The 14,345-nt window shown below is 43.2% G+C and overlaps 1 protein-coding gene across 11 annotated transcripts in view; it reads right to left on the bottom strand.

Annotated features, from left to right (window-relative positions):
- The window catches only part of LOC139752804 (uncharacterized), a 115,500-nt gene extending 110,565 nt beyond the window's left edge, over positions 1–4,935 (bottom strand). For all 11 annotated transcript variants that reach the window (XM_071668724.1, XM_071668725.1, XM_071668733.1 and 8 more), the window contains exons 1-2: positions 4,892–4,935; positions 743–962 (exon numbers count right to left, since the gene is read on the bottom strand). In XM_071668724.1, the coding sequence (XP_071524825.1) occupies positions 743–761 (19 nt within the window). In that variant the 5' untranslated portion in view covers positions 762–962; positions 4,892–4,935. The remainder of the gene's footprint in view (positions 1–742; positions 963–4,891) is intronic.
- Between the last annotated feature and the right edge of the window lie 9,410 nt (positions 4,936–14,345).

Genomic DNA, 14,345 nt, shown 5'->3' with positions numbered 1-14,345 from the left:
ATATATATATATATATATATATATATATATGCAGAGAGAGAGAGAGAGAGAGAGAGAGAGAGAGAGAGAGAGAGAGAGAGAGAGAGAGTTTTAACGGACTCAGTCTGCAAGTGGTAGGTAACACTGCTGGGAAGAAGGGGACGGAAAAGAGTTCAGCGTCGTCTAGGACCTTCTTGTCCCACAGAAGCCCATCGAAGTTTCTGAGTTGTAGTACCTCCTTGAAAGGGGACATAGCATAATATGATACTAATGATTATGCTTGTTCATGCTCAGCATAGTTCATAAAACATTTCAGTTACTGAACTTGATGATTTGTCATGCAACCTTTACAGAAGCTGCGTTGTTGCCAAAGGGCAGCTCCAAGGTTGCGCTACACTCATTATCGGGGAAAGGATGGACGCCTTCGAAGCGAAAACTTCTTTGACAAGACTGTAATCTGTATCGTCAGCTGATGACGCAACGGCCTCGAATAAGGCTACTTTTCACTCGCTTTATAACCTTAAAAGTGGAATCTGTCCACACCAGCCGGAGGAGCACATTTATATATGAATATCGCGTTTAGTCATAATCTAGTTATGTCATGGGTTTACAGCCTCAGTGCCAAATGGAAGGGAGATGGAACGGCAGGGGAAGGGAGAAGGGGAGGGAGCAGAAATGATCTACGCGGCGAAGATAAATTCTTTTCCTCCTGGAACATTTTCTCTATGTAATTTTAAAGACAAAAGAAAATCGCGTGACTTACCTAATAGAAGAATCAGCATCGGTATAGATGGATCCCCTTCATCCCGTCGGGTTGGACTGTGTGGAGCAGTGCGCCATTCATAACTCCCGAGATCCTCTGCTGCCACACATGCTAACAATCACGTAACTTCAGTTCTTGTAGTGACACTCCTTAGTAAGTTCAGTTTTAGATTCCACTTGTTCTTTGTCTGTGACGATATTTGTTATATTCTGTCTTTTGTCTGAAATGTGAAGTTTTAATGGAACATAAAACAAACCTTTTCTTGGTTGTCTTTCAGCCACTTGACACTGTATAAATGGCTCTTCGCTTGTTTAAATGTACGAGGGTTCTTAACGTGCGTCGATGTAGAATATGAGAATTTCTCTGTGAAGGTCACAGGAACTATTCAATATTTTCCCTAAAGAGCTCCTTAATAACATGTTGTGCTTGGCACAACTCTGGCACTCGCTTAAGCAGACATACACCTTCTATACGACGTGTAAACCCACAGAGGAGAGAAAGTTATTTTGACCTGACAACTGACGAATAGCTTCCACTGTCACAACTCCAGAGGTGGATCAGGTATTTACAAACTGTACGACACCACACCCAACAAATAACTTTCATATGGTGTCAGAACCACGAGAAGGATCAAGTATTTGTAGACTGTATGACACCTGGTTTGACAAGCAGCTTCCACATATATCAGAACCCTGGACGAGGATCAAGTATTATAAACTGCATAACACCGGTTCAGCAAACAGCATCTATACGGTGTCACAACCTCAAAGAAGGATCGGGCATTATAGACTATTCGACACGTGGTTCAAAAAGCAGCTTCCACGCGGTGTTAGAAGCTCAGAGGGATCGTGTGGTGCACCATGCGAGATGAGTTACCTCCCCTCCGCACGTCAACCTACGTGTCCAGGCCGCCGCTACTTAAGAAACACATTCCTCACACGGCAACATCACCCTCGTACCAGCGCCTCACGTTACGCAACACACCGATAGTGGTCGCGGCTGAGCTAAGGAGAAGCACCTCTTGAACACTACCAGGAAGATGTACAAGATCTGGCCTTGGTAGATGGTTCATCCCGACTTCTACAAAAACAAAGAAGGGGAGGAAAAGTTACTGTGGTTGCACCACATCTCCCACAAAATACTCTACGTTACGCCACAAATCCAATATATTCCAGCCGAGTGACTCGGGTTGTTGTAACGCCCACCGCAGAGTGACCGAGAGCGGGTCTGTGGGAGCGAGCTGAGGGGACCCACGCGACCAAGAGCGGGTGTTGGGGAGGGGGGACCAGCGCGACCCACAGTGATGAAGACGGCGGTGTACTGGTGGGGTCGGTCCTCACCCCCTCCCTCCCAAGGCTCAAGGTCGACTGAGAATCTCCTTTTCTGCCACCGGCGTCGGTCACCCCGTGTTAATGTGACTGAGAATGTTATATTGTTTTGTTCTTTGCCCATCTACTGATGTTTATATATATATATATATATATATATATATATATATATATATATATATATATATATATATATATATATATATATATATCTTTCTTTTCTTTCAAACTATTCGCCATTTCCCGCATTAGCGAGGTAGCGTTAAGAACAGAGGACTGGGCCTTGAGGGAATACCCTCACCTGGCCCAATTCTCTGTTCCTTCTTTTGGAAAAAAAAAAAAAAAAAAAAAAAAAAAAGCGTCAAAGAGATATTTCCAGTAGAGTGTGGCTCACTACGGGATATGGTCTACATACAGCCAGTCATCTTAGGGAAACTGATCTCCCAGTTTTGTGACAGGGTCCACGGGCGCCAACCTATACAGCTGCTGCCGCAACCTCTTCTGTCGTGATTAGGGTGCCAGTGACTGTAGGTCGCCATACACTCCACAAGTTGCGGTTTCTGACCGTGCCATAGCCTTGTCAGCATCGGTCTCGGCAGACTCATAAGTGGCTACACAGTGTAGGATATTGTTAACACTTCATTAATAATGGAGGTGTCTTGAAAACAGTCTACGACAGACCACATCTACGCATACAGTGTAGACTGATAGCGCAACAGCACAGACCACACCTTGCATACGGTGTGGGCCACCATCACAGCCTTTAAAAGGGCGACAGCTGGGCAGAAAAAGGAAACTACTTAGAATAGGTAAAACTACAGAACTTACTCAGGAAAACTAGGCATGCAATTAGAATTACTATTACAACACTCTACAAACACGCTCAGAGACACAACACCGAAGCATGAATTGTGGTAACTCATGTAGACAGACAGTGTACTAACACAACTCTAGCTATGCACTAGATGTTTACAGACTAAGCATGAGAGGAACACGACTTGCCAGAATGACACAGTTATTCTGCCTCTTGAAGGAAAAAACCCGGTGCCTCAGTCTGCCCTGAATTCTCGATTCTTAAGTCGTGATTACGAAATATCTCAAGATGAACCAAAGCATCACAAGAAGTATATTTGTATAATGAGGATCTCAATATGGATATTTCACATCTAAGTCAAGAATAATAACCTAGCTTCAAGATCAGACTTATAAAAAGACTTTGCAATATGAGGAAAGCTTTCACTCAGAAAGAGACGGCTTGTCAGTTACTGAGGTACGAAAATTTCATACTAGTAGACTAAGCTATGTAAAGGAAGAAAATCAATGTAATCAGAAACAAAGAGGAATATATTTACAGACATAAGACCATAGAATTAGACAAGGTTTATCGTGACATCTGCTACGCGTGCTCGTAGACAAGCAGGAATTTGCTGAGCACGAGGAATTTACTTACGAAGACACACGATTATCTTCATACACAAACAATAACTGAACAAACACTCCCAAGCCTGGAGCCCAGCAGCCACCACCAGGCCGCCTGGGGTCCTGTATCAGGCAGGGTGCTGACCCGTGACTTTCAGCGAGGTGCATGACACAAATCACGAGTCAGGCCTCTCTATTCATACACCTCTCCTCCTGAAGTATATACCGGCGGTTATTCTTCACTCAACCAGAGTATTTCAGCCACAGACCAACCCCTTGACACAAGAGTTCACATAGAAGAATCTTATATTGGGTCTCGGGTCTGCAGACTTTCCAGGTAGTGATCTGCACAAGTTCAGTCAGATCCCAGCTCACCGACTCGACACAGACTTACACACTCACATCTCCGGTAGGACAGGTGGTACAGCAGCCTCCATGAAGCAAGTGGAGGTAAGAACGAGGTCACGTATCAGGATTAACAAACCTCTCAGGTCACAACAATACCGAGTCATTCTCGGGTCACGCCCTCAGACCCAACCCTTCACCAGCATGCCTTGGGTGCGACCTGACAGTCTATGAAGTTTACTGTGTTTACAATTAGTCCCCTGAAATATACTGTGTACACTTAGTCCCTGAAACATTGTGTACACAATTACTCCCTGAAATGTACTGCGTACACATTTAGTCCCTGAAATATATTGTGTACACAATTAGTCCCTGAAATATTCTGTGTATCACAGGCATTACACAGAAATATGAAGCGTAACCCTGTTCATACAGTGACGACCCTGAAAAGACATATAATTCAGCTGGTTCTATTATGAAAGCACATGAAGAAAGATACTTCCACTTGTTATGTAATTATTGCCAGGTCACTCCCGCGGCGTCTTAAGCATCAGTCGACTTTGCCTCACACATTAGGCAACCTGCCGTGTCATCCCCACACCCGAGACCGAACAAAAAGTACGATTATGGTACGAATGTTAGTGTGGTACAAGACCTATGATACCGGCAGTCGGACCATGGTAGTCTGTACTGGTGGTGGATGATGACCCGACACTCGACCACCGAAAGACTCAACACGTTGAGAGATCAGCCATCATGCACATCTAGGTGAGGCAATCCCACACTAGTACTACATCTTGAGACAACTTTCTAACTTTAGCACAGGAGCCATTCGTCTGGAGGTTGTGGCTAGTATTTCCTGTTCTATCACTTTCTCAGATCCCTTCTTAGTCGCATTGAAATCACCGCTATAAATTTTTTTCCTTCTCTTTTTCGTAGTGTATATATTTCATATGAAACACGTTCAAAACAAACTTAATGTTCAGGAATCACTAATTCAGATAGGAGGTAGCCAACGCGAGGCAACACGTCTCTACACAACACCAGAGCATCGCACCGTCACTGGCTGCTTCTCGCTCGCGTTTGATAATGTGAATGGATGCGCGGCCGCTGCGACCCTCGCTTATATAGGTGTGGGTAGTGACGTCACGAGACTGACCATCGGGTATGCTTCGGTCAGGAATTTCCCTCCTTCGTAATGAACCTTGATTACCCTCTGAAGGTTTGCTCCAATAAAGCCGTGAGTGCGGTCACTTCTCTTTAATCTTTATTATTATCATGACAGACTTAGGTTTATAAGTCTTCACGTTTGTTTCTTAAGGTCAGATGTTATTTTCACCAAGTAAGATGCAACCTTCATTCCTAAGAAGTAATTTTGAAAGTTAATCTCTTTAATCGTTACACTGACTATCAGGATTTTGTTAAAACAGGATAGAAAAAAAAATAATTGCCTACTTTATCTTCATAACTAACTTTGATGCATAAAACTATTGCCATTGTTTTGTAACCTCGGCAGGATAAGCATACTTCTGGGGCCAGGTGAGTGGGTAGAGGCTAGGGCGGAGGAGTTCAGAAAGGACAGGATCCTGGAAATGGCAAGACGTATTTTGGGTGACACAGGGAAGTGACACAATCTGTACAGGCTTGTCGGGATCGAGCTCACCTCTGTTCTTCTTTTGTTTACTCTATTCGATATCAAGTCTGGTGATATTAGTGTAAGACCTGCTGCTCTGCAACTCTTCTACTTCGGTGTCCATTTTCCCCTCTGCTGATTTGTCCTGAGGCGTCACTCTTACCGCAGCACTGTAGGTCATCCGTCCCTTCAGTGCTCCGCCCTTACCTCTGGGCGTGCAGAGCAGACAGAGGCATGACATTTGGTGGCTCTGAGTCCTCCTCAAGTAAGTCCCGTAGTGGTTCCCTGATTTCCCTATTTCATTTTCTTTTTAACAAATATCTTTCGTATGTATTCAGTCTGGATATCTCCTTTAGTAAAAGGCTGGTGCTTTCAGGGTGCTTGCTCTTTGGAATATCTGAATGTCTGGCGTCATCTGCGTTAATCAAAACGTCCATACTGATGTTATAATACTGGAGCGAGGGAGCTTGTCTGTTGTTATAGGTTAAAAATAGCGTAGGTGACAGCACCCCGCCTCGAAGGAGCCCCGTTTAGTAATGGGAATTCTAGTGATGTTGCAGAGTTAATGGCTCTTGCGGCAGTGCGTCGGTTACGGAAGTTGCATTGTAAAAGGCAGAGAGCAGCGGTCAAGCCTCGGAATGATGAGACATAACAAACATGCTGCTGTCGGGAATAGTCTCGCGACCAGCTCACTGTCTGATGTATAATAATGACACTGATAATAAGCTATGATGCAAACCATCAATATTCGCAGACGACATTCAACTGGAATATAAAGTTAATAGACAGATACTGAACGTCTACAGCCGCAAGGTAAGACCAGATGACAAGTTGGGTGCACAACTGGCACATGAACTTTGAGAATGGTATGTTCAAGGCTTTGCACATTGATGTTAAAAGATAGAAGAAAAAACAGATTATGAATTGTGCTGAGCTCCATAACGTAAATGAGAATGCGAGATGTGTAGATTTTTACAGAATGACCGACATAGTACGGACAAAACATGCTCCAGCCAAATACCAATTCGGATGACAGGAGAAAAAGCATAAGAAAAAAGTGTAGAAATTAATCAGGTACCTGACTCTCAATGGCAGAAAGGTTATAGGAAGAGAGAGAGATAAAAGGAAGAAGAGAATTTCCCTCCTTAGGAAGGTAGTAACCATAGTGATCAATCCTCGAGAGAGTGTCTCCACAAAGAAATTGTGAGAAGCAGCATTCAGACGCGTTCCTCGAGTCCAAACCTTGATGACAGGGACACTACAAACGGGCAAAAGAAACGCCCATTGAACAAATAGCGGGCAGCAACATCATGGTATACAAAGGGACGGAAACTTCTGATACCATTCTCTCTAATAGAGGGATGGACGAAGACTAACATTATAGAAACTGACAAAGGACTATCCAGTTATGTGAACAGCGCTCCCTACTTGGACGAATAAATTTCCTGGACAGTGAATATAAAATAACTGCCGCAAGAGAACCAGTTATGGCATCATTACAACACTCCCAGCTTGTGGAAAGCAGACTTTGTGATGTTGATTAGGTGGGGTTTCCAGGGCAGAGTGGATGATGCGGTTATCACTAACATGTTTACATTGTTACAGGGTTATGCTGTAGTGTTTTGAATAGGTACAGAAGGAAATGGGCGACAGATAGAGACACTGAGAGAAACTGCGTTTTAACGGTATCAAATCTAACTATGTTATTGCTTCCTCATTCTGAAATGTTGTACAAGTCCGAAATAAGATAGTGCACTGTGAGCAATAAGAGAAAGAGAACGAGTATTCGAAGAAGAACGAGAGATAAAATGAGTTGATATGTGTATAGCGGAGTCATCTGCATAAGGATGAAGAGGGTAGATAATTCATGGAGAAAAGAGAAAGGATTGTCGATATGACACCATTGTTGACTGTTGCCCCATCAGTGACAATTACAATGGAATCGCCGGAAAGGAAACTATGAATCAGGGAACAAAGAGGATCAGAAAAAATGAAAGGAAAATTATAAAGCAAAGACATATACTTCACTCTGTCAAATGTCTTGGAGCTATCGAGGGTCAAGACATAAGTTTCAACAAAATCCCCTAGAAAGGAGGAGCAGCCGTGCTTCACGTAGGAGTAAAGATCAAAAGTATACCTAACGCTGACACCCGTATCAGCGATCAAAGAGAAGGGAGGGAATGGAATACTAAATGTTTGAGATTAAGAATTTAAGAAAGTTTCAAAGACTTTGGAAGTAGCAAAAGTAAGATCAATTGGGCGATAATTGGAAAAGTGGACTCCTTTCACAGGGATCGGCGGCACCAAGGCTTCCTTCCAACAGGGAAAACCCTGGGTTTTTAGGCAGAGACGGATTACGTGAGCAAGGAATAGAGGTACAGTTCTTCCTGTGCCTCATGTATCGGGGAAGTATGTCATCTGGACATACGCCTCCTCCACTTGGAGATGAGAAAGTACTCGGAAGACTTGCCTGTGAAGATTATAGGATATGGCATAGGTTCAGCGTGAGGAGATGGGGGAAAAGGATTAGATGCGATATTATCCAAAGTTGAATTAGTGTTATTTGTGGTAGATAAACAAGCGGCTTTATTAGTTGAAAACTTAACTATAGACAATCAAGTCGGACGAAAGGGAAAGTTGAATTACAGAAGTTACAGTATTGGAGAAGCTTTCGCTTAAGAACCAGAAAGAATTGTCTGTTGAAGAAGAGTTCATATCAGCGCACACTACTTTTCTTAAATGATGGTGTACTTGACTTCATGAGGAACAACCTGCGGTGATTATGAGCAGAAAGGAAAGGGGAGCGGTACGTAGGAAGAGCGAAGAGGTCCCAGATGACACAGACATCAGAGCCGAAGCAATCAAACCATAACTGTGATGGAGAAAGATCCAATTGATCGCAACCAAAATAACTTCCGCTCTACATTCAGCACAACATGGGGCATCCCCGCCCGGGGAAAGCTAGTAAAGAGGTCGCCCAGGAATCATCGCTGAGCTCTTCCAAAATGCCGTTTCGAGGAAGGAGTCGGTTGAGAGAGGGTGTGCCTAATTGGAAGTAAAGAAAAAAGATTGTGGACAAAGGACTCTAAGGAGGCAGAAATAGGGTATGTATAGTGGGAAGGTTGAGAAATGAATCAGGCACAGAGGTCGAATGCGTTGGGAGAGTGGTCGTGTCGGTCGGGAACTCGTTGTTGCGTGTTTAATCGTTTGTTCCAGACCGTTAAGGAGGGAAAAAGGAAAGGCCACGGCTCTGCCAGGATCATCCCGGGTCAGCCTAACCATTTGTGGTGTATATTGATATCCCCTGCATATAAGAATCTTAGCGTGTATATGTGAAGAGACCAGAGCATCGTAAGAACAGGTAAAAAGGACGAAGTTGTAAATAGTTGGAGGGACTGAGAAGGAAATATACGACACCTAAAAGCATGGTTTTAGAGGATAAGAGCAATCTTGAGCAAGCTGAATTTAAAGCTGGGAGATTCAAGATCCACGAGGCGAGCAGTGGGAAATTTTGTATTGCAATAGGCACAAACACCACCCTTGAAGCAGAAACGATAGTAGGGGTTAGGATTAGAGATCTGATAGTGTGGGGGGACAAACGGCCTTGGACAGGTGGGTTTCTGAGAGAGATACTGCGAGGGAAAAGAAGCAGACAGAAGATGTTCTACCAAGGGAAGAGTATATCTGCGTATGCCGGCTTTGGAAAAACAAATAAAGAGCCAAGTCTGGTCTGGGAGCTGTTTCTGAAGAAGGGAACTAATCCTAGTCGCTTGGTGTCGGTCAGGAGGGCCCTTGGATCCATCCAGCCATTCTCGAACGGTGACGCAGTTACGATTTGAAGCCGGAGAATCCAAAAGTAAATAAACTGCGATGATTTGTGTGTGAAAGGGTGGGAAAATTACAAGTGTTGTGTGAGTTATGTTATGGCAAGAGTTATCCTTAAGATGGAGAGGGCGCGATTTGTAGATTGGACGCCAGTAACCAACATGTACGAGAGTCAAGGAGAAAATTATAGGTACCTGAGCCAGGAGTGGGGACGTGACAAACGGCACACTGCGTCGCATTTAACCCTACCCAAGCGTTCGTACTTCCCTGGTGGGCGGATGCCTGCCAAGAAAGTATTGCGTAAAAGCGCTCGAAGAAACGACGAACGGAATTTCGGGCTTGTTTTAGTATATTCTTGATCAGATATACGAAACGAATCGTCTTTCTTTACAGTTAACTAGAGCGTCCCCATCTCGAATATGGTTTTAGTTTCAGTCGTCTTAATTGGAAAAAAAAGAACAAATAATAGAGTTGAGGGACAAGCTGCAAAGATGATCCCCCGTGAGGACAAAGATGATCCCGGGACCGAGAAACATTCCCTTTGATGACTTTCACTTATGTTTGAAAAGTAACTTTCTCACGTCCTGAAAGGCTTTCAGATTCTTCTACTTCTCCTCTCCACACATCTTTATCCTTCATCACGTCTCATGTAAGGCCTGAACCTGACGATTACTTTAATCCGTGACTGAAAGTTACGACATAAAATGAAATTAAAATAATTGCCTAAAAGAGAAATTGTCTAGCGATGATTTAATGTAGATAATCAGAATCATGAAAGGCTTCGTCCTTCTTGATCTAAGCTGCTAATTAAGACGAGAACGGACTGATGTCATTCATAACAGTGGATACAAACTCACAGGTAAATGCATTACTTATAAGCAGGAAAAGTTGAAACAACACTATGGACATCATGACTGAAAATAAAGTTGACAAACAACTGTTATCTATGCTTCTACACTTAGAAATAGTGGTAAAAAATAATACTGGCATTTCTCCTTCCGTTAACTAACTGCTTTTCTATTCCTTTCATATTAAACGTTGTGTTTTTCTTTTATCTCAGCTGTTATCATAAACGTTTTTGAGAGGACCCAGTGGTCTGTTGACGTTTGCATTACTTCGTATTCCTCTGTGTTACCTGAAGGTGATTTTTTACTTGTTCTCTTGACACCTTCTACTGGAGTCAGCTTGGCCATTCTTTGTTAAAGGCCTGAAAAAATGTCATTTTGTTTCGTCATACAGTTTACTCGTAGGCCTCTGGTGAATGCTATTTTCCTTTTTCTTTTTTCTTCGGCGACTGTAATGCCGAGGTGGTGCTTCTATCGTTCCAACTGTGAATATTGAGGCCTTCGTCCTCTAGGTACCATCTTAATCATCTTTACCAGGTACAATATTCTTCCGAACACTTTGCCTGGTACTTCTAGCGAGAGGTGGGTCAGCAGCTCGTTGGGTCCGTATCTAGCATTCCTGGTTCTGGCACCGTAGTTACACTTGCTGTCTAGAACTTAAGGGAAGACTATCCTGTGTTGAGCATTGAGTTGTAAATGTCGAGCAGGTAGTCAAGGTATTTTCTGGGTAACATACAAATTTGTTTCTTGTGCATTAGATTATCTTGAGGGCTGTTTCTCGTTTTTCGGGGGTATGGCTCTCCAAAGCTCAGATACGTATCTCGGTTCTCAGTGACAGGTAGCTTTTTGGAGGACAATCGTGCTCAGTCTGTGGTCTGGTGAGAAATTGTTCTGTTGTGGATCTTGATAAATGATGGCCTGTTTATTACTAACCGACTTACCGATCTCATCTAAACTAGAGTCTGCTGTGCTTGAAAATCTAATTAGAAATAATGATAATCAATATAATAATGACAATAATAACAGCAACAGAAACATCAATAATGATAGAAACTTGTTTTATAACTAAACGTTTCACAAGCAACAAAACCCTACAGGCTTAAAACAGTTTACCTTGCCTGTATCAAATGTTCTGGTTCAGCCCATAAGTATCATGTTGCTCCCCATATACCTTGTCGTTCCAGTTCATTCTCTCGCATGCATGCATTTCATCCGGTAGAATGTTAAAACCCCAATATCCTAGCATCATCTTCACTCGATCTTTCCGTCTCCATTGCTTTCCTTTCTTGACAATAAGATACTCTTCCTTAGTCTCTTTTTGTCTTCATATGTCAGAATCATTTCAGGACTTTCATTTTCATTTCCTCCAACTATCTCCTTTCAAACACTCCTCCAATCTATCTGTTCAACTTCTGGGCTTCTTTCTAAAGTCTGCCACCAGAGCCGCGTCATCTACAAACAGCAACTGACCCACTCCTACCCCACCTCCAGTATGCCTTAAACCCGCTTCTCGCCCTATGACCCTTACATTTGCCTCCCTCGCCACACCGTCCACGAACATATTAAACAACCAAGGTAACGATCGCACATCCTTGAAGTAAATCCCTCTTTGCTTGGACCCACCCTGGGGATAGGAGAGTTTGAATTTTACCGACCTGTCTCCTGCGTTTCGTAAGAGGTGAACAACACGGACGAGAGTTAAGGAGTGGGGTTTGAAATCCTCCCTTCTTGCATCATTACTTACCAAAGACAGGAACAGTAAAAGGAGAGCCCAGCTTGGCATTGTCCTCGAAGGCTTAGGCTTGATGTGTGAATGTGTGTGGGTGCAACCAGGATAAGAAGGAAGAAGTAGGTGTTATGTCTGATGACAACGCGGACGCTCAGGCTCTGAACGAAAGTAAGCTGAAGATGGTAAGAACGCCCAGGGGTAAATCCCGAGTTAGTGTGAAGGCAAGAGGGGATAGCACTATTGATGAAGGTGGAGTTGCGAGATTACGTTAAAGAGCGTAAGGAAGGTAGGTCAAGATTTATGAGGGTTAGTATGAGGTGATCGTCGGCAATTATGTACCTGATAGTGAGAGGAGTAAAGAAAGGGGCACTTTTTGGAAGGAGCTGAATGCACTGGGAGCTTTGATGCAAAAGACTGAATCATGATTTGATCTGATTGCAAGAATGGGTAATGTGACTATTCAAGGTTTTGTATGGCCTTAGGCGAGGTGCTCGAACTACAGAGGTATAAGGCTGTTGGGTATACCTGGTAATGTGTACGGAAGAATCATGATTGAAAGGATGAAGGAATGCGCAAAACATGTAAGTAGGGGAGGATCGATGTGGCTTTATGAGAGGTGGGACGTTTTGTGGACCAGGAGTTTGCTTTAAAGAACTTGTGATGAATACTGCGAGAGAGTAAAATGCATGTGGTACTTGTGAATCTAGAGAAAGCTTATGATAAAGTTGACAGCATGACCTTCTAGAAGGTGGTGCGAATATATAGTGTACATGGAAATTTGCTTGATACAGTGAGGAGATTAGGAAAGCAAAGAATGAGCGCGAGCAAAAAGGGAGAAGGGTTATGATGGGCCTGCGTAAAATAATTGATAATAGTAATAATGATAATAATTTATAATAATGATAATAATAATAATAATGATAATAATAATAATAATAATAATTATAATAATAATAATAATAAAAATAATGATAATAATAATAATAGTAATGATGATAATAATAATAATAATAATAATAATAATAATAATAATAATGATGATAGCAGTAATGATGAAAACATTTATATCATCATTTTCAAAATAATGCTTAAACGCAAAACATCTTCCAAAGTATGAAGATCTTCCCATTCTCCTTCCCCTGTCCTCCCTCCGTCATGTCCTGTCCACCCTCCCACAACCCTCCCACCAGCCCGCGACCCACGAGGGCGGTGCCGGACAAGCGGGCAGCAACACCTGCTGGGTATTCCAGCCACCTCAGAAAGTGAGTGGGTAACTTTCTCCTGGGGACGCGACCGCCAGTGACCACGGCGAAAGTATTGCAAAATATGAGTGACTCTTCTTTGGTTTTACTGTCACTTTCATGCCTTATCTTCGGTGCGACCAGCATATCATACCGCTTCATCATTATTCCTTTGTCGTTACTAATCATCGCACGACGCCTTTGAATCTAAAATAGAAAAGTTAAAAGAATGCTGTCCATACTAAATGCCTTAGCAGATCTGAATATGATGTACAGAAGAGCTGTGTACTTTGCGAAACAAAACGACGGGTGTAAAGAGCAATAGAGACACAGCACGTTCTCTAACACAGGTGATTTGTGAGAAACGTCATAAGTCGAGGGAAAAACTGGGTCTCCTCGGATACTTGCGCAGAACAATCCACCTTGCCATTGTAACGAGGCCGGGGTGCCGCGCACACGCTTGCATTCTTTTTTTTTTTTTTTCGCCCACAGGACACACCCTATAAGCCAGCTGTACTGATCAAATAATAAAGAGTACCGGATGAGACCAAGTAAATATTGTACATCCAGTGTACATGATCTGTTGTCAGGAAAGACATCGAGCGGAATGGTTAAATTTGCCTTGAGCGAAGTCTCCATAATTTTCCTGCCGTTGTGAATATCAACAATAATGTGAACATTATTGCAGTCAAGAGCAACAGCCAGTGAGACATCCCGATTAGCGGTACGAGGCTGTGATGAGCTGCTTGTCCTTGCTCAGGCGGAGATGGGGAAGGGGGGAGAGACAACACCCACCACATACAGACCTTGGAAGGAGAGAAGTCAGGGAACGTCGAGGAAGGAGTGAATAAAAAAAGATTTGTAAATCGGCATATCCATGCTGAGCCTCCTCTCGAGTTACACCTTTCGGCCTCGCCTGGGTGTGGTCGTGCTTACTCCTCTTCACCCAAGGCTGATGGACTGCATCAACGGTTAACTGCATGATGCCGAGCACTTAAGTATGCCGGCACCTAAAACTCTTGTAGAGAACCAGTCAGATACACAAAGGAACTGACTGGTTTTTGTTACAAGCTGAAATACAGTTTACTGTTGTGTGCTAACGGAATACACGAAGCGTGTTAGACGCTGAGCGTCTGCATGAACATGAAACAATGAGGAAGCCATATAATTTTTACGAGATGGCGAGGGAAATGGGTACGGGTTAACAGAATGGGTAGAAGATGCTTTAGCCGCCTTGG

This window comes from Panulirus ornatus, chromosome 13 (assembly GCF_036320965.1).
Source record: "Panulirus ornatus isolate Po-2019 chromosome 13, ASM3632096v1, whole genome shotgun sequence".
NCBI lineage: Eukaryota > Metazoa > Arthropoda > Malacostraca > Decapoda > Palinuridae > Panulirus > Panulirus ornatus.
The sequence above is the reverse complement of the archived record's forward strand: the minus strand, read 5'-3'. Positions and strand labels throughout refer to the sequence as shown.